This window comes from Asparagus officinalis, chromosome 1 (genome assembly GCF_001876935.1).
Source record: "Asparagus officinalis chromosome 1, Aspof.V1, whole genome shotgun sequence".
Classification (NCBI taxonomy): Eukaryota; Viridiplantae; Streptophyta; class Magnoliopsida; order Asparagales; family Asparagaceae; genus Asparagus; species Asparagus officinalis.
The window spans coordinates 14,990,579-15,014,874 of NC_033794.1; the positions used below are offsets into that span (position 1 = coordinate 14,990,579).

At 35.6% G+C, this 24,296-nt stretch overlaps 4 protein-coding genes and 1 long non-coding RNA gene across 6 annotated transcripts; 1 reads left to right on the forward strand and 4 right to left on the reverse strand.

The window, feature by feature from the left end:
• LOC109830979 (protein FAR1-RELATED SEQUENCE 5-like) lies at positions 2,400-4,528 on the reverse strand. Its single transcript, XM_020398328.1, has 3 exons — positions 3,880-4,528; positions 2,543-3,527; positions 2,400-2,461 (listed from the first exon to the last, which is right to left on the reverse strand). The coding sequence occupies exons 1-3, from the start codon at positions 4,526-4,528 to the stop codon at positions 2,440-2,442; spliced, it is 1,656 nt and encodes a 551-aa protein (XP_020253917.1). The 3' UTR covers positions 2,400-2,439.
• Positions 4,657-5,329, reverse strand: LOC109851372. Its single transcript, XR_002249788.1, has 2 exons — positions 5,265-5,329; positions 4,657-5,175 (listed from the first exon to the last, which is right to left on the reverse strand). It is a non-coding gene; the product is annotated as an uncharacterized LOC109851372 (long non-coding RNA).
• LOC109851344 (pentatricopeptide repeat-containing protein At3g04760, chloroplastic) lies at positions 5,465-7,621 on the reverse strand. Of its 2 annotated transcripts, XM_020421435.1 has the most exons (2): positions 7,185-7,276; positions 5,465-7,078 (listed from the first exon to the last, which is right to left on the reverse strand). In XM_020421435.1, the coding sequence occupies exon 2, from the start codon at positions 7,051-7,053 to the stop codon at positions 5,662-5,664; it is 1,392 nt and encodes a 463-aa protein (XP_020277024.1). In that variant the 5' UTR covers positions 7,054-7,078; positions 7,185-7,276; the 3' UTR covers positions 5,465-5,661. The 2 variants fall into 2 exon arrangements, with proteins under 2 accessions (XP_020277024.1, XP_020277016.1); XM_020421427.1 differs by having other exon boundaries at positions 5,467-7,621.
• Positions 8,323-16,061, reverse strand: LOC109851378 (H/ACA ribonucleoprotein complex subunit 3-like protein). Its single transcript, XM_020421465.1, has 4 exons — positions 15,962-16,061; positions 15,736-15,823; positions 15,436-15,478; positions 8,323-8,674 (listed from the first exon to the last, which is right to left on the reverse strand). Exons 2-4 carry the CDS (start codon positions 15,787-15,789, stop codon positions 8,577-8,579), a joined length of 195 nt encoding a protein of 64 aa, XP_020277054.1. The 5' UTR covers positions 15,790-15,823; positions 15,962-16,061; the 3' UTR covers positions 8,323-8,576.
• LOC109851387 (probable methyltransferase PMT3) lies at positions 18,099-23,411 on the forward strand. Its single transcript, XM_020421477.1, has 9 exons — positions 18,099-18,279; positions 18,772-19,198; positions 19,294-19,458; positions 19,546-19,728; positions 20,111-20,580; positions 20,693-20,817; positions 21,446-21,558; positions 21,638-21,858; positions 22,855-23,411. Exons 2-9 carry the CDS (start codon positions 18,938-18,940, stop codon positions 23,177-23,179), a joined length of 1,863 nt encoding a protein of 620 aa, XP_020277066.1. The 5' UTR covers positions 18,099-18,279; positions 18,772-18,937; the 3' UTR covers positions 23,180-23,411.

Below are 24,296 nucleotides of genomic sequence, written 5' to 3' on the forward strand. Positions count from 1 at the left end.
CATTGTAAGTTGTATTCCCCTTCATCTCATTTCGGTTTTTTCTGTTTTAAGATTTGGTTTATGGGATCATACCTATTTTTCTACGATTTGAGGTTCGGATTGCGTTGCTGAGACTGACAGTAGATTTTGTTTCTTTTCACCTCAATTGGTTGAAATTTGGTGCTTAGGTTTTTTAATTCATGTGAATCGCGTTCCTTTTAGTGGGGATATCAGAACAATGAAGGAACTTTTTAGTAGCTTGTTTACAGTACAAAAGTTGGGCTAAAAAATGAAGAACTTTAGTAACCTTATTGAGTTCTTGTCGATTCTATTTCTCTTTTTTTTTTACTCGTAGTCTGATATTTAAAGAAAGTTTAGAAAGAATGATGAACTTAACAAATTGGTATAATCTAAGTTTAAGAATCTTGGACAAAGTGTCGTATGGAAAATGTAGAGGATTGATAAACACAGATTTGATATATCAATCTGTTGATAGCATGTTTATTGTGGGTTAATTATATAACAGATTGATAATGAATCTGTGCATAGGCAACGGAAATAACCCCCAAAAAAACAGATTTTCTTGCATCAACCACTGTTAGCAACGGCCTATTTAAGCCCAATCTGCTTATTTCCCAGCAAAATAAACACTGTAGCAACGGTAATAAGCCCAGGAATCAGAGAATTGACAACGCATCAAAGCACTGTAGCAACGGGTTGTTTATAGTAATCACTGTAGCAACGGCTAGTACAAGGGCGTATGGTGTCTATAAATACACCTTGAGGCCTCACTATAAATTCCCATCTTTCCAATTTTAACCTAAGAAACAATTCCCAAAGCTCTTCAATTTGCTGGCAGGATGATAGCAGAAGGGTGCCATTGCTAATTATGAAGTTATTGGCGAACTGCAATTCCTCCAACATGTCGATGAAAGAGTTGCCAAGAATCGGAAAAATAAGCGGTAGGTGTTATTGGGCGGTGGCAAAATTCCCAAATAAAAGAATGCAATTTTCGAATGTGGTTGAAAGAAAGAGGAGAGTCATCAAAGCAGCCCCAAGGAAGCCAATATGTCAAAGAAAATAGGTACGGAGTATAAATATATCTTAGCAATCAAAGAAGCTGGAAGAAAGAATTGAGACTGTGTCGAAATCAAACTAGCTAGGCTTGGAAAATTTCGGAAATTTTCTTAGCAAATTTTTTGGTGTTATTTTATTATTACAAACTTCATGTCATGTACTTAGTAATTGCAAAAACTATTGAGATGAATGAAAAGCTGTTGTTTTGACGTTGCGGTATTTGTTATGGTTATTTGTTATGGTTATTTGTTTATGATTATTTGGTATACCTTAATATTGTTTCTTTGAGTTTGCTACTCTTAGAATTCCTATTTACTATGCAATTGTCCCCTGCAAATATAAGAATCCTAATTGATATCTTCTTCTTTAACCTTTTAATTTCTGTTCGCTATTGAGCATCATATGAAAGCCTGAGCCAATTTATGATCAATGGTTGCTTTATCTCTTTTCATCTTGACAAAGCTTCTGCATACCTTTATGTACTATTGTTTAGTTTGTCGTTAACGAACATAAAAGAGTGAACTTTGAATTTTATCGGATCAAATCGTCTGTCTGAACAAATATCGCGCAGCATAGTGAACTGAATCGTTTCCACACAAACACGATTTGTCCATCAGGTACAAGTTCATAACTTTTCCAACACAATAGTAAACTGAATTGTTTTCACAAAAGCAACCAACCTTTGACATACTATTACAATAGTGAACTGAATTGTTTTCAAAAGGCAACCAACTCTCCTTCATCCTTCCATCTGGATAAAGGCTGAGGCAATGGCAACTGAATTAAAACCAAAGGAACCAGCTCAGAGAGCTCAGTCAAAATACTAAAAACTCCTCTTCATTTTGCACTTCATTTTTATATACATTTATAAACTAGTGAATTAGCCTATTAATATGATATATGCATGTATTTTTTAAGTGGTCTACAAAACAGAGTCAGGAGGGCGTTAAAGAGCAGCGTTGCAAGTTGAATCAGGTTTATGGGCTACAACAATCTCCTTGCTTTGATAATTCTCGGCTATTAAAATGAAGCTATGTTTATCCATCAAAAATTAAGATGCAAATTGTATTAAACTGGGGATCTCATTCTTTCTTATTTCATTGCTTCTATCAAGCAAAGGAGGGCAGCCATTTACAGCCTATGCTTTGCACACAAATTGAGGGTGAAAGCTCGTACTGAATTCAGCCTATTCAGAGGAACTTATGGCTTTCATATTAGAGGTCTGCTTGCGTTCTGCTACACCAGTTAGGCTATTAATATGATATCTGCATGTTAATGTTTCATCTCAATATGCATGTAATATCACGGCTTAATATCTAGCAATCATATTGTTGTAATTATACCTGAATAGAGGAACTTATGGCTTTCCATAAACTTTGTTCGTTAGTCTTGTTTGTCAGTTTCGCTGCATAAAATATCAAAGATAAAATTAATAATATGATTTAAGTAATAAAATATTTTAACTTGTCAACGTAATTAAACATACCTGGGCTTGTTAACGGTACAGCTAGTCCTATAATGCCCAAGTTGTCCACATCTACTACATGTACGCTTTTGCCTCTCTTTCTTTTCTTGTGCTTGTTCTAAAGTTGATTTAATTCTTGTAGCATTGCGTGGACGACCTTTGGTTCTTGCTTGCTTTTCCGGGTCACGAACTGTAATTTGTGGAATATGTTGGATTGTATCTGAAGTAGGTATCTGTGGAATATCCGAGTCCGGAATGTGGCTGCTACCAGCATCTATTGCTTGACACCCTCTGACTTCTTCTTCAACCCTCTCTATGAAACTTGTTAACAAAGAATCAAGCTCATGCATTCTCTTATCTGACTCAAAGGCAAGCTCCAGTGCATTGTTGGTTTTTGCTTTCAAAGCCCAAGTTTTCAACAGATTTATTTTTTCTACACCGCCTGTAATGTTTTTGCCAAACACAACATTAGTAACTCCAATGTTACGATGTCGAGCATCTATAGTCCAACGGTGTATAATATATACACTGGGCAATGAACAACATTGTCTGTTGAACATTAGAGTGTACAATATATGTTTGCATAAAACACCACTATTCTCAAACATACCACAACTGCAACTATACTGTAATTCTCTACATTCATCATAAGTAACAAACCTCCACTTTTCATTGCTTTCATCTAAGTTACCAACTCGCCATAAAGCAGACTTTTCTTCTTTGGTCACCTCTTGAAGGCCAAGAACACCACACCCTTTGATCTCATTCTGAAATACATGAAACATAGTGCGTGTATAACTACTTCCAGCTTGTCTTTCAATTGGATGCCCAAGGTGAAACTGCGGTTTTGTATTAAGAGTTCTAAAATCTTCATGTGCTTCACTCAATCGTCGATGTGTCACGGCCTTTTCATATTGAGTTACAAATTCTTTTAACTGTGTTTGTGAATTCACATATCCATCAAAGAATGAGTTGATGCTTTCACTCCTTTGAGTTGATCTCATTCCTGCAAAAAAATGCTTTTTAAGAAGCATAACACCCAATGGTCTCGATACATGTACATAGTTTGCAGCCATCCATCTTCTTCTTCTATTATCTTAAACTTCTCCTTCATCTCGAGCCAATGCAAATTACAGTTCTCAATGTTTCCACTATTACACCACAAGTCCCAATATTTTTGAAATTCTTCACCATAAACAGAATTCAAAGTATGCAAATGATCGGCGATATGTCGCTGCAGATGCCAATAACAATAACGATGCCTTGTATTTGGAAAGACTTTATGAATGGCATTGCACATTGCTCGGTCTTGGTCTGTGATGATAGCACCTGGTTCAATTCCATGCATGCAGTTTAACCATTCCTGAAATAACCAAACAAATGTTTCTTCTTGTTCATAATATTGTTGTGCCTTTGAGTTTTCATATAGTCAATGCACTGTTGTGGTGTTACTGATTCATCTTCTCTACCGCTTGTGATGCTAATAACACGAGAAATAGTGGAAGGAGTAATACCTTCTTCTTGCAAACATTGGATAATTTTTTTAAATCTTTTACTTCTATGAAATTGTTGTTGTGACCTGTGCATCTTTGCTTTATCGGGACTACTGAGCATGTGGTTTGTATGATCTTCAATAAAACCTATAACTTTCCATGTTTTATCCTCCATTAATTTTATTCTCATCATTGCTTTACAGCCAACTCTGGTCTCTCGCCGATGATTAATATTTTTCCCTATATCTCTCTTGTCTTTATTAGATCTATAACCTTCTTTGTCACAAACAAATTTTCTATTCAATACTTCTTTATCTTTCTGGGAGTAATTCACTGAGCTTTTTCTGATTCCAAATCCCATCATCAATGCATACGAGTTATAATAGTCATAGGCCTCCACATGACTATTAAACTTCATTCCTAAAAATGGTTTTTCACCAATTTGCATTTGACTTGCATTTCTACATTCAGATGTACTATCATCATTAAACATCGTGCTATTTATCTCCTCCATTCTGAAATAAAGATAATTGTTGAAAAAGAAAATCAGATCGACAAGAACTCACATACAATACAATTTACCAAAACTCTTTCAAATCTGAAGAATAACAACAGAGACATGAACTTGTTGAGAAAAGAAAGAGAAAGAAAGAAGCCAATTTAGATGGAAAATACTTGCTAAACGTTACATTGAATTTAGATGGAAAATACTTGCTAAAAGTTACTGTAAACAAATTTTGTCCTCAGGAACTTATCCAGGAGCCAATTTTGTACTGTAAACAAAGCTACTAAAAGTTCTTCATTTCTGATTATCCTCACTAAAAAGGAACCGATTCACATGAATAAAAACCCTAAGCACCAAATTTCAACCAAATTGAGGTAAAAGAAACAAAATCTACGTCAGCTCAGCAACCAATCCGAACCTCAAATCGTAGAAAATAGGTAGATCCCATAAACCAAATCTTAAAACAGAAAAACGAAAATGAATGAAGGGGAATACAACTTACAAGGATTTCGACTGAGCAGGAAATTTGCTGGGAACCGAAGATCGAGCGTAGATCCTAATTGATCTGTCGATGGGCCTCTCTGCTGAGCGGATTTCGTCACGGATCTGATCTCTTGTTGGGTTCCAGAGCTCGAGCGCAGAGAAATGGCGGAGAACTGGCGGAGTAAATGAAGAAGAAAGGACGTCAGATCAGATGACCAATCCGAACCAAAAAACGCAGAAAATAGGTAGGAATACAACTTACAAGGTTTATTTGTTGAACACAGTTTCGTCGCGGATTTGATCTCTTGTTGGGTTCCAGAGCTCGAGTATATATATATATATATATATATATATATATATATATATAGATAATTATTTTAGAGTAAATGATACAAAAACATTTAGATAGAGCCTAAAATAGGGTACTGAAACACTTTCAGGTCACAAATGAACCACGGCAGGTAAATCAGAAAACTTGAAGCTAAATGCAATGACATAAAGAAGCAGAGTACTTGAGAGCACAAGTTGACCCACAATTTTATGTCAGATTGCAAATACCTAAAACCTGTGCACAATACAAAGAGAGTGGGGAAGTATGCCAAAATTGAGAAAAAATTCTGCTCTTTAAGGTTTCAATTCTTGAAATAACCAACCTCTTGCTAAGGGTTGGACATCAAGTTGACCTTGTGTTTAGACTGTGGCGTCCCTTTATACAAGTTCAGCATAGGAAAAGTCCTATCGAGTCTCTTGACAGAATCCTCGGTAAAAACATCCTTAGATACCAACTCTCTCGCCAATTCCATAGCTTCAGGTCTATGCCCAGCATAAGCAATTCCTTCAACAAGAAGAATGTAAGTAGTCTCGTTCGGCCTACATCCCTTCACCGTCATCTCCTCGAGTACATCGATCCCTATATCAATCCTATGAGCCTTGCACAATCCGAGAAGCACGGTGTTATAAGTGATCACCGTAGGCTTAAACCCTCCACTCTCCATGTCCCTCATCAATCCTATAGCCTCATCCACCATCCCATCTCTACACAAACACGAGATCAAAACGTTGTAGGTAATCTCGTTGGGGTCGATTCCCCTCTCCATCATCATCGATACCATCTCAAGAGCCTTCGATCGGTTCCCACAGTTCCAAAGACCACCGATAAGTGCATTGTATGTACTCGTGTTTGGAGAGCATCCTGTTTCCTCGAGATTATCCAATATCTCCAACGCGTGGTCGGGGTTTCCGCTCTTGCATAATGTAGCCAAGATTGTGTTGTAGTTGATGATATCGGGTATGCATCCATTTGATATCATGTAGTCCATGAACTCGATCGCCAAATCTAGCCTCCCGTTTTTACAATAAGCTGAAATTAACGGGTCATAGTTGTAAGTATCGGGTTTCAATCCTTTTTCGACCATATCCTTCAGCACTTCTCTTGCTCGGTCCACCATCCCCCCGTGACACAAAGAATTGATCAGAATGCTGTAAGTTGCGTTATTTAGCTTATACCCTTTAGACATCATTTCGCCGATCAATTTCTGACCATCATCCCATCTTTTCCTACTCAAAAACCCCCGAAGCAATATGTTATAAGAGACTACATCGGGCTCACATCCTCTCGAAGGCAACGCGTTCAAGAACTCATGAGCTTCATCCACAAACCCCTCTTTACACATCCCTCTGATAATCGCATTGTACGTATAGTTATCGGGTGTTAGCCCCTTTGATGTCATCTCATCCAAAAGCTTCATAGCTTCCCCTATTCCCCCGTCTAATATCGTTGCCTCGATCAAAATAGTATAAGTAACGACCGTTGGCTGGCAATTATCAGACAACAACTGATCAAGAACCTCAAGAGCCAACCCCAACTTCCCTTTGCTACAAAGGCTCCCAATTAGTATGTTGTACGTAACAATATCAGGAGGGCAATTTCTACTTCTCATCCTAGCCAACACTTTGGTGGCTGAATCGAATTGGTTGGCCTTTGTGAATCCGCTGATGAGTGCATTGTACGCGAACACATCAGGCTGGCCGTAGTTCTCAAGGGTTTGCATGACTTTAACAGCTTTATCGGGGTTCCTAGTACCGAAGAAGCCTTTGATGAGCTTTGTGCATAGGATCACATCGGGCTTGTATCCTCTGTTGACCGTGTATTCAAGAAAGTAGAGGGATTCATTATACTTACCGGCCTTGAAGGATCGGTTGAGGAGTTTCATGTAGTGCGTCTCTTTGGATTCGAGGTTCGGTTGGGGTTGTGGTGGCCTAGTTGATGATGAAGAGCAGAGTTTGGTGGTGGTGTTGTTGATATTTTGGTTCTTGAAAGTGAATGCTGAGGCACTGTAGGGGACGGAGGGAGTGTGTTTGTGGAGGGGATGATGAGAGGGGAGAGGGTGGGGGAAGAAGTCAGGCAATGAAATGGTCATTTTGAGCGTGTGTTATCTTCCTTCCTTCTTTCAGTGTTTTCTCAAGATATCACTGAGATATTTTTGAGAGGAAAAGATAACGTAAGAGATGATGATGGATTGAAGCTGAAGAAAGAAGAGAGAAGGATTTTACCTGAATAGTTGTGAACTTGTAAAGTGGGGGATTTGTGGTTTTTGAATATGTGGTGAAAAGAAATAGTAGGTTAAGTGTTTAGATAAGGTGAAGAAGGGAGGGAAAGTGTTAGCTCACTTATTTGTTGTTTGTGGGCCCCCCAAGACAGTGGCCTCCCTCTCACTTTGTTCTGTGGCTTTGATGGGTCAGGTCAGCAGCAAGTTAGCAACTGCATCTAAAAACACATAATCAGCTGAAGAGGTCAGAATTCATGGGGAAAAGCCAAATAATAATAAAAAGAGACTTCACAATTAATTGTAGCAAAGCCAAATGAACACAGTTTAATCCATACATCATACTCTAGGATAAACCATTTCTTCCTTTCTAATTTTGCCACTATGTTTTCAGTTGACCTGTGGAAGGAAAAAGAAGCTACAATTGTAACATTATTGTTGGTGCACCCGCTCTGAATCAGAAAGTAGTAGAATCTAAGAATCTTAATCTCACATCTTCAGCAAATGCACAATACATAGCTCAGGATCTCAACTGAGCATTAAAGCGAGCCAGATTTCATTCCCCCAAAAATACCATGTTGGCAATAAACCTGCAAGCAAATGAATCTTCACCATGTAACTGTGAATTCTCCACGGCGCAGTGACTTCAAAATGTTTCCTTTTTACCAATCTACCTTCCAACTACAAAGCAAGTCTGTCTCCTGAAGTAGAAAGTACTCAAACAAACAAACAAAAAGAAGCAGAAGAAGAATAATAAGAAGAAGAAGAAACAAGTTAATCACAATGTTTGTCTCTTCAGAACTCTGCTTGAAAACTGGTGAATAACTACAATAGTACGATATCAGCAAAGATTACATAAATGATCACATAAGACCACTGCTCAACAAAATCCCCACATCAAACTGTAGTCTTATACACCGCATGAAGTAGATTATAGCAGTTGCAAACATCACAAAATATTCCTTAGGATCTCAAACCAATTGTCTTTTCCTAGAATTTTAGAGATATGAGCATCTGAAGCTCGGATATCAGTACTTTAGGGGCGGTTTCTGGGTTGGAAGCAATCCAAAGCGTTTCTTCAGAAGAACTCGCTGCCTAGAGTACTTGTCATCTGGCGAGAAGCGAGCTGCGCCAGAGAGAAATAAAACAATCAGAGTACAACTCAATCATTAAACAAAGAAGGATTCACAAGTTGAGCAGAGAGCGGAAAGGATTCAAGAAGTCAAGCATTACAAGCAAGCATTTCTTAGACAAAGGGATATGAGATAATCGACAATAAGACGATTAATAAATTAAATTGAAAAGGTCCCAGCATATGAAAATTTAAAAATTGAAAGAAGAGAAAGGCCAAATCCATGCAACTTCCATCAATACCCTGATTATTAGTACATTTTTAGGCTATTCTATGAAAGCCACCTTAAAGCAGTAAGCATAGCTTATTTTTTACTTCCTCAGAGTGTATTGGAGCTCCCACACCATCTTATTTTCTGGCAGGGAACAAATGTAGGACAAAAGGTTGCTCAAGGGTTGAGATGTCTTGAACAATCTGATAGAAATAGTGAGATTACAATGTGAATGACAAACAGATCAAGATCATAGATATTCAAGGGTGGATTTTCTAAAATTTAATGAAGTTGGCTTCACAAATGCACCCATTCAATTTGAAAACTAGATGCCAAAAGAATCATCAACACTCTCTTTCCAAGAGAGATCCAAATAAGGGGAGTATGACCTTGAAGAGTTTATGTTGAACTAAGTTTGACCATAAGTCTCAAGAAACACTGACTCGTGATCTCGGCCGGGTATAAGAATACATGTGAGTCCCTTATATCTTTCATATTTTTGAAATTAGTCCCTCAAATCATGGAAATTGCTATCAGGTCCTTAGGTTAATTTCAAATTAGTTCCTCAACCCATGGTGCTATTAGGTTCCCCAATTATTAACTTATTTTGAAATTAGACCCTCCGATCAAGAGTAGAAGTAGCAATTGGAGAGTCTATCAAGTAAAATCTATTGTTGTGAACTATTAGCTCCAATTCTCATAATTTGTTTCAAAATAATCTCTCCAATTGCTATTTCTACTTGATTGGAGGGATTAATTTCAAAATAAGTCAAAGTTTGGGGGACCTAATAGCAATTTCCATGATTTGAGGCCCTGATTTGAAGAAGTTAACCTAAGAATTGAGGGACTTGAGCAATTTCCATGACTTGAGGGACTAATTTCAAAATTTAAAAGATTTAAGGGACTAATATCCACACAAAAAAAACCTTGTGAATGTGCTGGTTGTCAATGCTGGTTTAAAAATGGATATGAGAAAAACAGATAAAATTGAAGAAACAAAATACTAGTTATATGATACAAGAGTTGTCTAAATCAAACAGAGTGTCTTAAATCAAATGTGTGAATGTGTTCAATATTTCTCAAATTTCATGGCAAATTTAGAAGAAGAAAAAAACTCTTTGAATAGCTGAAGACTTCAATAATTCATGAGATGAGGCTTGCACCATTACAAACCTAGAGACCTCTGTTTTCAGAAACCAAGATAGGACATAACACTTTATTAGCATAAAACCTAGATTCTAATTGAAGACAAAGAATCCGGTAAATTTAGCACTGTTGTAAATAGGTATATGTGCTAAACTTTATGCTTTGTAGTAAGGAGAGTTTCCTCATGCACTTTTATGTAGCTGTATTGTGAATTTCATTCTTTTCAAAGAAAGAGAACGATCAAATTCCTTTTTTTTAAATAATAGGACTAATTGTATTTTATCTATATGACACTTTATTGACAAATAACGTCCAAAATTTTCATATATTCCTCGAACTATGGATTTTTATTTAGGTCGCATACCGTTTATCATATTTGGAGCATGCGTGCATGAACCAACTCGATAAGAGAAAATGTATGTTTCAGAAATGACCAAATTCTTTGTCATAGAGAAACTTGAGGATCAAACATTAAGCAACAAGAGCAGTGCATGAATTTTGATCATCATTCTTTGCATAGCAATCCCCTAGTATCCTAACTTCAAAACTTGAAGATGTCAGCTTTTTAGCATATCTAATGATTCATTTTTCTCATTGTTATATATATACCTCCTCACTTACCTTAGTCAACCTGCAGTGGCCAACAAAAAAAGGAAAAAGGGGGACAGAGGCACAAATTTTTGTCCTTTCTTAAATCTTTTCTGTTCTTTTTGAGACAAATCTTAAATCATTTCTTTGTTCATTATCGTTTTATCCCCATATGTTTAGAAAAGCATATTAAGATAATATGTGTTTTCTGCATTTTTTATCATAGATTTCATTGATGTTTCAAATTTACAAACCATCGTAATTGTTTATATTCAACCAGAAAGGTTTTCATTCAAGGCTGTGTTTGTATAATATTATGACTTAATTTGTAGCTTCTGGTAGACGATAACTAACTGGAATGAAATTATAAATTAGCATGAGCCTCGGTTAAGTGTTATTTTACATATCTTTCTCGTTCTTCAGATACGTGTTTTGGTTATTTCATATTTAAGACGAATATTTTCTGTTTTTGTCTTCTTTAACCTCATCCATGGACCATTTTGCCAGCTATGCCAAGGATAAATATTTTTTTAATAATCATATGATCGCAATAACTCAGTTCTGGTTCTTAACAGAATTACGCCTGCATGTCCTTCATATCACAACATAAATACTTTTTTTTTAAATAACTTTAGAAGAAAAGGAGACATATGCTAAGTGAAGCTTGAAACGATGACATAAAGAAAACTTGCTCTGCCAATGAAGCTTCTAATGCTAAAATTGGGACAGTTGAAAGCCCATACCTGTTGATTCAAGTTCAAACACTTGTAACAGATTTATCAAAGACTTTGCATCCTAAAAGGATTTGCACAACAAAGAAGATCCACAAAAGTTACATTGTAAGAAAAACAGTTCATTTAGTAATCATTTCATCTATTAATGTTTTATTTTATTATTTTATTTAATATCATAAAATACATCTTCTGTAGGATAAAAAGAACATCAATAAATCATAGTCAAACAGTGGAGGTTATAACAAACGTCGTGCAGGATCAAAAGGTAAGTTTTGAAATTATCTGTTCTTCCTAATTAGAATATTAATAATTCTGAAACATGTAGAGTCCTAATTAACTGTAATTTACTTTTGATTTAATTAATTAGGTATAAAAATTTTATAGCAAACAATGAATCTATCTTTTCATGTATTTGAATTTTGTCGAGGCACAGATTCTCAAGCAATCACTTTGGGAACCTTGTTTACTTGGATGCAAATATATGTTTCAAAAGAAATTAGGACCAATTATCTCACTTAAAAAAAGAAATATGATGTATTATATTAAATTTCCATATTGTACTTCTCTAGCAAAAGAAAACCACATGTAAATTCCCTTTCTTTTTAGCCTGTGTTATATTTCATGTACTGTTGTCAGGCATGAATCTTAGAATTACTTTTTCAAAAACATTTTACAATCTTTCTTCATTCAAACTGTTAAGCAGCCTAGTATTAGGTTTATCTTACAGTCTAATTAACTTCGCAAAGCCATAATTGAAGATTTTGCTCAACAATTTCATAAAACTTGTTACCTTTCCATTTTAGATCATGGTTGCTGCAACTATACGCGAGTTTCAGAAGCTGGCTTGCTACACCAAATATATATATTCGATATACAACGTTTATGAAATTAGATAGCAGATAAGTTGAAAATAATTCTTTAAAGAGTTGATAACAATGCAATTTGAAAAGTATATACTTTACAACAATTATTGGTCTTGTCATGAGCATTGTCGACAATTCCCTCAGAGTCAATCATAATTATGCGAAGAAGGAGGTTATTATCAAAAGCAATTGATGACAAGTTATTAGTTTTGAATCTTTTGATCTCAATTGCATTTAAATTCAAGGAAAGATGATCGAGAAACAAAAAAGCGATGTATCCTGACCCATTTGATAACTCCATGTGCAAATATTGGCCTAACTAATAGAACATAGCAAGAAAATTTTCACACCTTTCAGCACTTTGATTCCTTATATAATCTCCTTAAGGACTGCTTGGTTAGGCTTTGAGGCACCGAAAATAGGAAAACCAACAATTATGGAAATATATTTCCATTTTTTATTTCCATTTGATCGTTTGGTTGGCTACAAAGAAATGGGAAATTAATGAGTTGGGGCCCACAAAGTACTGAAAAGCACCACAATCATTGTTTTAAATATCGGTCGATAATCGATATTATCGGCCGAGTTATCGGATTTGGGAGCTCTCCGCTAGGATAAATTGGATTTTTAATCGGTTATCGTTTTTCTAGGTTTATCGGTGATTTATCGGCGTTATCGGCACTTATCGGCCGATAAGTAAGACTTTTTTATCGGGATTATCGGCCCATTTTGACTAACATTATATTTTTTTAAGGCTATGATGCAAGTTTCGCTTTCTACAATTGGTTAATGATTCTAAACATGATGATTTATATTTTGGTATGTTTATATTTTATTAAGCATGATTAGATTATATTTTTTAATTGTTATATTATATATACACATCATCCAGTATATCACTCCGATAAATACTACTTATCCCCGATATATCCCCGATTTCCGCTATCCGATAAGGATTTTAGCCGTTCGATAAATCCCGATAACCGATATTTAAAACCTTGACCACAATAATGTGGTTTTTTGTGGAAATCAATATCCACGTGTCTTTTTTCTTTTGTGAAAATAGATGGAAAACACAGACCCATTTATACGATTTTCAAATAAGGAGTAATGATGGATCCAAGGTTTTAAATGTCGGATGTCGGGTTCATGTCGGAAAAATTCATGTCGGATAGCAGAAATCGGGGATATGTCAGGGGACATGAAAAAAATATCGGATTGCCATATCGGATGGTGAGCATATATATAATATAAATATCATAAATAAAATCTAAACAGACATAAAACATTCTATTGCCTAAACATATAAAAAAGTAAATAACTTATGATGCTTAGGGTTGATGTTGAAGGAAAGAGGTGAGAAAAGAGGACTCCGATATTAGAGGTTAAGAAAAAAGAAGATCGACCGATATTGATGTCGAAGGAATAGCTCGGAGAAGAGACCGATGAGATGTCGAAGGAGAGAGAGAAGATGAGCGATGGATATTACTTCGGTATTTTTTTCCATTTCCCTTAACTTATCGGTTTTTGTCTTTGAAAGTAATATTAAGGCAATCAAGAATTTAAACCCAAACCTAATTAGATAAACATAAACAACAAAATAAAAAAATCAGCCAATTTTTCAGACCGAAAAATCGGTCGACATAACCAACAAATCACCCGACATATCTGACATGTCCCCCGATATATCTGACATGAACCCTAAAAATGCAATACACATTGAAAAGCTCAATATCGTGTCATTTGGCCTCTAAATCCGACATGTCAGCCGACATGTCCAACATGTGGGCCGATATTTAAAACACTGATCGAATCCAATAAAACAAAGGAAGGATGAATGAGAGGATCAAGTTGCTTTGATACACAGGTAATGCGACCCCACCTAGTATGACTAGAAAGTAACTAGTAAGCTCTCCAGGTAGGGATATTTGAGTTTCATAGCTTTACTAAACTACACCACCGATTTGAACAGATAAGAAAGTGGGTAAGAGGGAGAAAAAATAAGACAGAGAAGTGCATATCAAGACCTTAGGTTTCAATAGAAACAAACTTCATTCACCATCACCTTAGTTTTCAATAGAAACAAACTTCATTCACCATCAGTCGCTAATTGCTCAACCAAATTCAAGCTTTATATTGAATTTTAGAATGACCTTATAGGATACCATAACTTAAAACATAAAGGGTCTTAGCTGCACAGATTCAAACATTGTTTCATGTTATGCTACATTACCACCAACTTGCTTTGTGTAACAATTAAGAATAAGAATACAGATTTTGATTCTGCTGATTCAGGTGATGCCATATCTCTAAAATTTAAGTCATTAGGTTTAGAAGTCCATACATCCAAGTGATATGAAAAGAAACTCTTCCAATTGCCAAAAGCAAATAGATCACATGACAAACTATCACCTATAAAGTTAACAAACATTACATGATAGGAAGGCAGAGTAGATGAACGTTTCAAAGATTTTGTGTCAACTAGTTACAACATAATAAATCCACTAGCTCCATGATTAGTAGTAAATGCTGGGACAATGACTAAAACATTTAACATGACTTTAGTCTTTAGTTAATTAATTTTTTTTGCAAAACGATGAATACTTGCATAATTGTACATGAGAGTTTCCAAGTAACTTATGAATAAAGGAACTAAAAGCGGATAGATGGATGGCCAAGATTTGCTCTACCAGATGAGAGATCTTAGGTTTGATTCCCATCATCTATAATGAGAGTGCCCCAAGGGATCTCATCCTACTAATTAATCAGTGTCATGTGGAAGGGACACATATCCGCAGAATTAAGCATGTGATAAAAAAAAATCAGGATATCCTTGCGAATATGACCGAAATGATGTTCCTACTTACATGAGCCTCTCAGAAAATATATAGCAGTTATAAATAGTAAAGTATCATGCACTCATGAAAGGAAAATAAAAGTGATATTATACAAAAACGACAACAAAGCCTTTATCCCAAATTATTAGGGCTGGCCATATAAATCCTTTTCTTCATTCAATTGTGTTGACGGGCACCTTTGCTACTTAATCATTACCATATTCTTCTTTAACTGCTTCAGACCAAGTTCTTTTAACTTAATTGGAAAGGTGATATTATAAACACATTTAGAGAAATGGAAAACTTATTTAGCCATAGTAGGTTGAATTTGCAATGCATAATAACAAGGAAATCCTAGAAGGAGAATATAATATACCGGGATGAGCAGATTGTGTTACCAACCCAAGCGGTGACTCTTTCTGCAAAGATTAACCATCATCATTAACACAAACAATACTGTGAAATACAAAGACAATTCGTACAAAAATTGACAATTTTAGAAGCACCTGCTCCACAAATTTAGTAACAACTAACAATGTAACTCTTCAAATCATGCAATACAGACCTAAACTCTTATCATAATGCTAACTAATCCAGAAGCAATGGGCACTGGTATAGAAAATTTCTCATTTTGATTGAAAATCTAAAGGGAACTAGCAAAACAAAAATCTTGTACCTTGGTTGTGTAAACCTTGTCCCCGTTGTCGTTTATGTAAAATTGAAGATACATGGTGCTAATTCTGCAAAATGATCCAAATTTTGACCTGCAAATATTGGCGAAAAAATAATAAAGATCGTTCAAAATTGATGAGAAATTATTTTAGAATAATAGCATGTTCATTCTCGTCTTTGGATCGAGAAAAACCCTAATTTCGTTCGATGTAAGAATGAATTATACGTACCCGGAGGCGCCACCGATGACCTCCGCTGCTTTCCGGAGAGACTAGGGTTTTAGAGAGTTCAGGGTTTCGAGGTACAATTATCACTTGGTTACTTTTCACATACGCCCTTGTCTATATATGTTATTAGTGCTTTGCGTTAATGATTTTTTGGGTTAATTTCATAAAACTCCCTGACATTTCGTGCCACTGTAAATAAACCCTTGACTATTTTAATTCCAGAAGACCCATTGAACTTCGGGGTGTTGTAGAGAATCCTTCCAAACGTTTCTATTCCACAAAATCCTTTTTTTTTCTTTTTCCTTTTTTGGTAATCACACGGACTGCTGGTAAAATGATCGGGTACTAATTAGTAAGAGGGATCTTACTTACCGCGTTGAAAGCGTGTGAATGCCCATAGTGGGCTTGGACCGACATGTATTGGGCTTTTAACGGCTGGGTACAGCTAAGCTGGGCCTACACATGATTCCACCGTCAGTTTGATGTCTTTTCTATAGCTATATTTTCTTAATTGTTGTACTATCCGTACTAAGAACGTTATTAATAATAGGGACCCTTAGTAATATGAGAAGAGTGGTGATAGGGGTACACCCCAAACCACACTACCAACCACACTCTCCTCTCTCATTTGCTACAGTACACGGGGCCCTACATGAGATTTTAAAAATTTAAAATCTCATGTAGGGCCCCGTGTATTGTAGCAAATGAGAGAGGAGAGTGTGGTTGATGATGTGGTTTGGGGTGTGCCCCTAGCATTTCTTATATGAGAACTTGACATGGGATTGACAGTCATCCGTGTGGGGCCATTGTCTATAGGGTATAGGCTCCTTATACCGAATAGATCAAAACATTTAACTTTTAAAAAAGTATATAAGAAAGTATTGAAAGTAGGGTTTTCAGAGAAATAAATGTTTTTTGTTTAAAATTAACAGAAGTAGTGTCTATTTCTTTTATTTCAACTACTTCATAATTACTTTCATATAAACAAACAAGCACTGAAGTCATTTTTTGGTTAGAGTAGTGATGAGTGTATTACATTTCTCTACTACTTTGGCACTGCCACTCATAAATGGCCACTCACAAATGAGTAGAGTCATAATGAGTCGTCAATATAAGTTTTAAGTGAGTCCCCACTCCATTATAAGTAGTATTGCCAAAATAGTATGGAAAAGTAGTACACTTTAACATTTTTGTCTTGGGTTTCGTTAAAATTGATAGACCCCACCTTTTATTAAAACAATGTCCACACTATATTTTTTTTGTAATATCACACATTTTCAAACTTTTTGTGGATATGTGCTTGAATCTGAGTTAAATAAAAGAACAAATTTTTTAAACAGACCCATTCCAACTTTTTATTTTCAAAACCGACTCTTTTTTTTTTATTTACCAAAACCGACCCGATTTTGTGATTAGCAGACTAATCACCTTCCTAAATAGTCGGGGTTGGCAACCCCGACTATTTAGGACATTAATTTTTAGGGTTTAATGCTTCTAATTAGGGTTTAACACCGTCCTAAATAGTCGGGGTTGCCAACCCCGACTATTTAGGAAGGTGATTAATCTGCTAATCATAAAATCGGGTCGGTTTTGGTAAATAAAAAAAAAAAAAGTCGGTTTTGAAAATTAAAAATTGAAATGAGTCTGTTTAAAAAATTTGTTCTAAATAAAATTGTAATGAATTAAATATGGAAATGAAATGATCATTTACATTCTCATAAACAGGATGCAATTAGATACGAAATGGAATGATTATCTCTTGCATAGTTACTTTTGTGAAACCTTTCCCTTTCTCACATTTACCACCGAACTAAGCACCCCCTTTTTCTACTCCTATCAAAATCTCATTAAGATCATCTCATGAAAATATAGTACGTCTAGTGAATTAACAAAGGCGGTTAGAAAAAAAAAAAATATCATGACGGTGTCACATCTTTCGCCGACAAATCCAAAACGTTAGGTTAAAAACATCAACAAAAAAGTAACAGTAAAATTAGGAAATTGATCAGAATCTAGATTTGTCAATAATGTAGTTTAATTTAACCCACTTGCCCAACCGAGCAGCTAATCACAGCCTAATTCCCGTTATTTGCCCAAATGGCACTCAATAAATGGCCTTCCCTTTTATTACCCAGATTCTCTCTCTACCCCCCGAGATCTGCACTCACTCCCACTCTCTCTCTATCCTCTGCTCTCTCTCTCTCTCTCACCTCATTTTCTATTAACTGACCTTTATTTATATACCCATTCTTATTTGGGCATCTTTCAATCACAATCTTCTGTCTTCAGATCCAAATTCAGATCCGACCCATTTCTCAGCAGTGAGTTTCCTCTCATCCAATCCAGTCAAAATCTCATTTTGACGCTTATTTCGTAGATTTTTCTTCATTTAATTCCTCCCAGTTCTTTCTGGGTTCCTGATTGTTTGATTCTTTTGGTGGATTTATTGCCTTGTTGTTTGTCGGCGGCTAGTAGTAAAATTTACTGGAAAAATATGTAGTTCAGCTGCAAGTATGTAATGGGTGATGGATTAAATGTTGTCCCATGCATTTTCTGCAAATTCTACAATTTTTTTGGAGTGTATTTGATTGATGGGTATTTCAATTTTGATTGTCTGGAATCGATGTATCTATCTGGGTTCAATCCATTTTTGCACTTTTATTGGTATTATTCAGAGTTTGATATGGAGATCTGTGGCTTAATAAAAATGCTTTATAAAAAATCCTATAACTGAAAAAAAATATCAAGTTGTGTAGTATCCGTATGATTGTTACAGTTGATAACTGATGTTTTATGGGTTTGTTTATTTGCAGGAATTTACTTCATATTGGGTAGTTTCTGTTTAATTTTATCAGATCTTGGGGTCTATGAGAGAAAGGCAATAGAGTTTTAATTACACTGATATACTCTCCTATAGCGTGAAGTATTGGATGTGGTTGTAGTTGAATTTATCTTAGGATTTTGTTAGTTTCCACAAATATGAGGGGGAGAGCAGATGGAGGTCAAAAGAAGAACTTGGTGCCATGGATTTGTGCTGCTGTGCTCTTTATAGTCTTTTTATTCGTTTATTATGGATCTTTCTTCGACCCTCAAGGACAGCATGCTAGTACCGCTTTAGAGTATGGTAGTAGATTTTCTAGGTCTCTCGGTTTCAACATTGATGATGATGGAGAAGTTGCTCAAACAAACGAGTCCATTTTTGGAGAAGAGGGCGATAGCGTTGCGCTCAAGAGCATTCCAGTGAGCACTCATTTCAACTAAGCTCATTTTGCTAGTAGTATTCTAGGTAATTTCCATATGCTAATAGTTAATCTCCTTTTTCTTTTTCCGGGAAGGTTTGTGATGATCGCCATTCAGAGTTAATTCCTTGCCTTGATAGGCATCTGATTTATCAGTTGAGATTGAAATTAGATTTGTCTTTGATGGAGCATTATGAGAGACATTGCCCCCCACCTGAGAGACGTTACAATTGCTTGATCCCTCCGCCTCCTGGTTATAAGGTGAGATAGGGGGATCTTCTATACTAATATCCCTCATCTTCATTCTTATTTTTGTTTTTATTAAATGTTTGTTATTTTGTTTTATAGGTTCCTATAAAGTGGCCAAAAAGCCGAGATGAAGTGTGGCAAGCTAACATACCACACACTCACCTTGCGCACGAGAAGTCTGATCAGAGGTGGATGGTTGTGAAAGGTGACAAGATTGAGTTTCCTGGAGGTGGCACCCATTTTCATTATGGAGCTGATAAATATATAGCTGCACTTGCAAATGTAAGTTTGGTTCAGTTATAACACTTCAAGTGACAGCATAAATTTAAGAAGCAATTGCTAGGTTGCAAAAGCTCATGAATGAGAGATGAATTAGGTTTATCTACGCGGTAGTAGCTGACGTAAAAGGACCAAGCATATTTAGACTTAAAAGGACCGAGCATATTTAGCCATATATCCATCTAATCGTTTTTTCAACATGGGACCAAATCACTTCTCTTATCTGTTTGCTAAAGAAACCTACATCTGAATTAATTGGGTGAGAGAGACTCATTAAGTGCTTTCTTAAGCATTGCTTATTGTTTCCTAGATTTTGGTTCTTTCTTCATGCTTTGAAGTCAATTGATTGCTGACTTAGTTGATTGATTCCTTTTTGAACTGACAGATGCTGAATTTTTCGAATAATAACTTAAACAACGAGGGAAATCTCCGTACTGTTTTTGATGTTGGGTGTGGAGTTGCAAGCTTTGGAGGATACCTACTTTCATCCGATATTGTAGCAATGTCACTAGCACCAAATGATGTTCATCAGAACCAGATTCAGTTTGCTCTTGAAAGAGGAATCCCTGCTTATCTCGGTGTCTTGGGGACTAAGAGACTTCCTTATCCTAGTAGATCCTTTGAACTTGCTCATTGTTCTCGTTGTAGGATTGATTGGCTTCAAAGAGACGGAATTCTTCTGCTTGAGTTAGATAGAGTGCTAAGGCCTGGGGGCTACTTTGCTTATTCGTCTCCCGAAGCATATGCACAAGATGAAGAAGATCTAAGAATTTGGAAAGAGATGAGTGCTCTTGTTGAGAGAATGTGCTGGAAAATTGCAGCAAAAAGGAACCAAACTGTTATTTGGGTAAAACCTTTGACTAATGATTGTTACTATAAAGCAAAAAGGAACCAAACTGTTATTTGGGTAAAACCTTTGACTAATGATTGTTACTATAATAGGGAACCTGGAACCCAACCTCCAATGTTTGACTAATGATTGTTACTATAATAGGGAACCTGGAACCCAACCTCCAATGTGCAGCTCTCGTGATGATCCAGACGCAGTTTGGGGTGTTCCAATGAAAGCATGTATTACTCCTTACTCTGAACGTGAGTATCCTCTCTCTATGAAACTCTTTATCCTCAAAAACCCTGATATTGTACTCTTTGCTGGATATATTCTACTCAATACCAAGTTCGGTAGTCTCCACAATTATTTGTTTGCTTGAAGAGTTACTCACCCTTATTCAATATTAATGGAAAGAGGATTGTCACCAATTATAGTAGTTTATGATGAATGTTAGATAAAATATTTGCATGAAAAGAAACCTATAAAATACAACGATATTGATCTTAGTAAAGATGAAACAGTAATGGCCATAATATTATTTAAATTCTTATCAGATTGGCTATAATATGGGGGGTATATCTGCAAGTAACCCTTATTTAAATCCCTATCAGATGTTTACTTGAATCTATGTTCTTAAAGCTGATAATGCTTGCTGTTTCTCATTGTCTAACTAAATTCTGAAATGGGCCCCGTAAGAAATGAAGAAAGTTTTAGTGGGGGCACTTAAATCATTTTAAAGCATTCTTTCCAAAGGACTGAAAACATCCAATAAAGGTCGAGGCCAGAATATTTATTGTTTTCACCTGTGTATGCTGAAGCCTAAATTTTTCCATATGTAAACCTTCATATCTGAACTTTTGTTAACCAAGGTATGATTCTATTTTTCAGAGAATCACAGAGATCAGGGCAGTGGATTGGTTCCATGGCCAGCTCGGTTGACTACCCCTCCTCCTCGGCTAGCTGATTTTGATTATACAACTGAGATGTTCGAAAAGGACACGGTAATATTATACCTGAACAAAAAGTGATCAATTCATGACAGGAATCGGGCTCTGATCATAACTTGTATTATTCTTGCAGGAAACTTGGCAGCAGAGAGTTGAGAACTACTGGAAGCTATTGAGTCGAAAGATCAAACCAAACACAATAAGGAACATAATGGACATGAGGGCAAACCTGGGATCATTTGCAGCTGCTCTCAAAGACAGAGATGTATGGGTGATGAATGTCGTGCCTGAAGATGGACCGAACACGCTAAAGATAGTTTATGATAGGGGTCTAATTGGAAGTATACATGACTGGTAAGTTTCTATCATGGAATTTGTTTCACTAAAATTACAACATCATTTTCTATCGTAAATGTTCACATCTATATTTCCCCATGGTTCTCTAATAGCTTGCCCAAGTGTTCGATTTCTCCAGAAAAATTTGCAAAAGTATTATACCTTCTAGATTATGAACTTTGTAGATTCTAGTATAAAGTCTCTATTTAGTAACTCTGAAAAACTTCAGCATCCTTTAATTAAATTAAAATCACATAAATGTCTAGAGTAACTATTACCTATAGGAGATGATTTTCAGAAGCTTAATTGACCCTTTATTTGTAGTCAAGAATGATTCCCTTAAAATGTAAAAGTATTTATTCAAATTCTACTTTTATTCAAATTCCTTTGTACATTCTTTTCTGAAACTCCTACCTCCATTTTTGATAAAGAATTGTTAATCTCCCAACCATCACATTAGCAATCGATAAACCTGTATCCATATGCCAACGTGCATGTTTATATTGCTAGAATGCTTCTTATCAAACCAGTCTTAAACAAAGTAAAATGTATAAATCAATATATAAAGTGGATTTATTGCAGATACATTTCATATGCTGATTGGAGGGTGCGACGTATTACCCTTGAATTTGTTAGCACTCAGATTTTATGATGCCTTATCAGAGTTATCCCTTCCTTATATGTATTCCAGGCAGATTCCGTGATATTTCAATAGGGTTAATTGCACATGAACCCGCCGTAGTATCATTTTTTTGAGCTTACTATCCATGTAATTTCATTTTGGAAGATAGACCCCTTAGATGATTTTTTGGACTCTTTTACCCTAAAGAAATACTCACTAATTTAACCCAGGGGCAATATCTTCCAAGGGTAAAATAGTAAAAAAAATCAGGGTAGTAAGCTCAGGAATGCAATACTAAAGGGGTTCTATATGCAATAAATTCCATATCTAAATGTTGATTCAACAAGTTCAAATTGGATAACGTCAATTATTATTACCATAACTATTTGCAGGTGTGAGGCATACTCAACCTATCCTCGAACTTATGATCTTCTCCATGCTTGGACCGTCTTCTCTGGGATTGAGAAGAAAGGATGCAGTGCTGAGGACCTCCTCATTGAGATGGACAGGATTCTTCGTCCAACTGGTTTTGTAATTGTTCGCGACACAAAAATAGTCATAGATTTCATCAAGAAACACTTGAAAGCTCTTCATTGGGAGGAGGTGGCACGAGTGGATGCTGAGCCTAATGAAGATGATACACAAGATGGTGATGTGATTCTCGTGATTCGGAAGAAGATGTGGCTTGTAGATGATATCCTCAAGGATTCAGATTAAGATGTTTTTTTGGTTGCTTTTGATCAATTTTCTCATAGATTAAAGTTGTTTGTTAGATTGTATTTCTTGATTTCTAAAGTTGTTATGTGATTCTTATAGCTAAAAGGCTTTAATATTCTTTTGCTTTTTGAGATTGTTTTTGTTTAGTTTGTTCACAGATGTTTGAATGGACACTGCAAAATAATGAAACTAATTGTTGCTCAGTTATGAATGTATCAGGCGAATTATATTTGTTTCTTCTGTTCTGATGTATATTTTCGTTTCTTCTAATGTATACGCACAAGGAATGACGTTATGAGTATTCATAATTTTTTTTAAAAAATTTTTTGATTCACTTATGATATTATTATATTAGATTCGGACATATTAAATTTAAAAATCAACAATAGTTCATGCATAATGTTTAAGAGGGTGTTTGGGAGGCTTATTTTTTGGTCAAATGAACTTTTAAGCTAGTTTTTTTTATCCGTTTAGTAAAATGCCAAATAAATTAGCTTATAAGTCTCATTTTAAAAAGCTAATATACCCTAGCTTTTAAAAAAAAATTAGCTTATAAGCTCACTTAAAAAAGCTAGGTGTGACCAAACAAATTATCATTATACTCAAATAATTTTTATAGTGTTTTTATTAAAAAATTAAAAGCCATTAAAAATCAGCGTAACTTATAAGCTTAAAAAAAATAAGCCTTGCCAAAGACTCTTAACTCACCACTTTTGCTATGAGTCACTTACACATGATATATTGGTTTAGAATTAGATCTACAGTTGAGCCATTGTTTGACGGTTAATGTACTGTTTGACAGCAGATTAAGAGTCAAAAGAGAATTAATCACTCCTTTGTGAAGCACAAAATAAGTCATTCAGCTGACTTAATTTACTGTAGTACAAGAGAGAGTCAGAGACTGAAGAGTAATATAATCCTCACGTAACGGATTCGCTAATAATATCTTTGTCGTTGAAATAGATTAACAAATCTAATCATTTTCCTTGATCCACACGCTTTAATCTTTGTCAAGTATAAACACAGGTATTCAATATAAAAACGACTAATCTCATTATCTCAGATCTTTTCAAAAAAAATCTCATTATCTCAAGAGTGGTGTGTGAACAACACTGCT

Bases quoted from the DNA above. Each gene is read 5' to 3' on its own strand.
- LOC109851378 (XM_020421465.1), bottom strand. From the start codon at position 15,789: ATGTATCTTCAATTTTACATAAACGACAACGGGGACAAGGTTTACACA. The intron at 15,479-15,735 runs GTACAAGATTTT...TAATCTTTGCAG, and splicing joins ACAAGGTTTACACAACCAAG to AAAGAGTCACCGCTTGGGTT. The intron at 8,675-15,435 runs GTATATTATATT...TCTCTGGCGCAG, and splicing joins AACACAATCTGCTCATCCCG to CTCGCTTCTCGCCAGATGAC.
- LOC109851344 (XM_020421427.1), bottom strand. From the start codon at position 7,422: ATGACCATTTCATTGCCTGACTTCTTCCCCCACCCTCTCCCCTCTCAT.
- LOC109830979 (XM_020398328.1), bottom strand. From the start codon at position 4,528: ATGGAGGAGATAAATAGCACGATGTTTAATGATGATAGTACATCTGAA. The intron at 3,528-3,879 runs GTTAAACTGCAT...ATTTTTTTGCAG, and splicing joins GTTTGGTTATTTCAGGAATG to GAATGAGATCAACTCAAAGG. The intron at 2,462-2,542 runs GTATGTTTAATT...TATTTTATGCAG, and splicing joins TGTACCGTTAACAAGCCCAG to CGAAACTGACAAACAAGACT.
- LOC109851387 (XM_020421477.1), top strand. From the start codon at position 18,938: ATGAGGGGGAGAGCAGATGGAGGTCAAAAGAAGAACTTGGTGCCATGG. The intron at 19,199-19,293 runs GTGAGCACTCAT...TTTTCCGGGAAG, and splicing joins TTGCGCTCAAGAGCATTCCA to GTTTGTGATGATCGCCATTC. The intron at 21,559-21,637 runs GTAATATTATAC...TTATTCTTGCAG, and splicing joins AGATGTTCGAAAAGGACACG to GAAACTTGGCAGCAGAGAGT.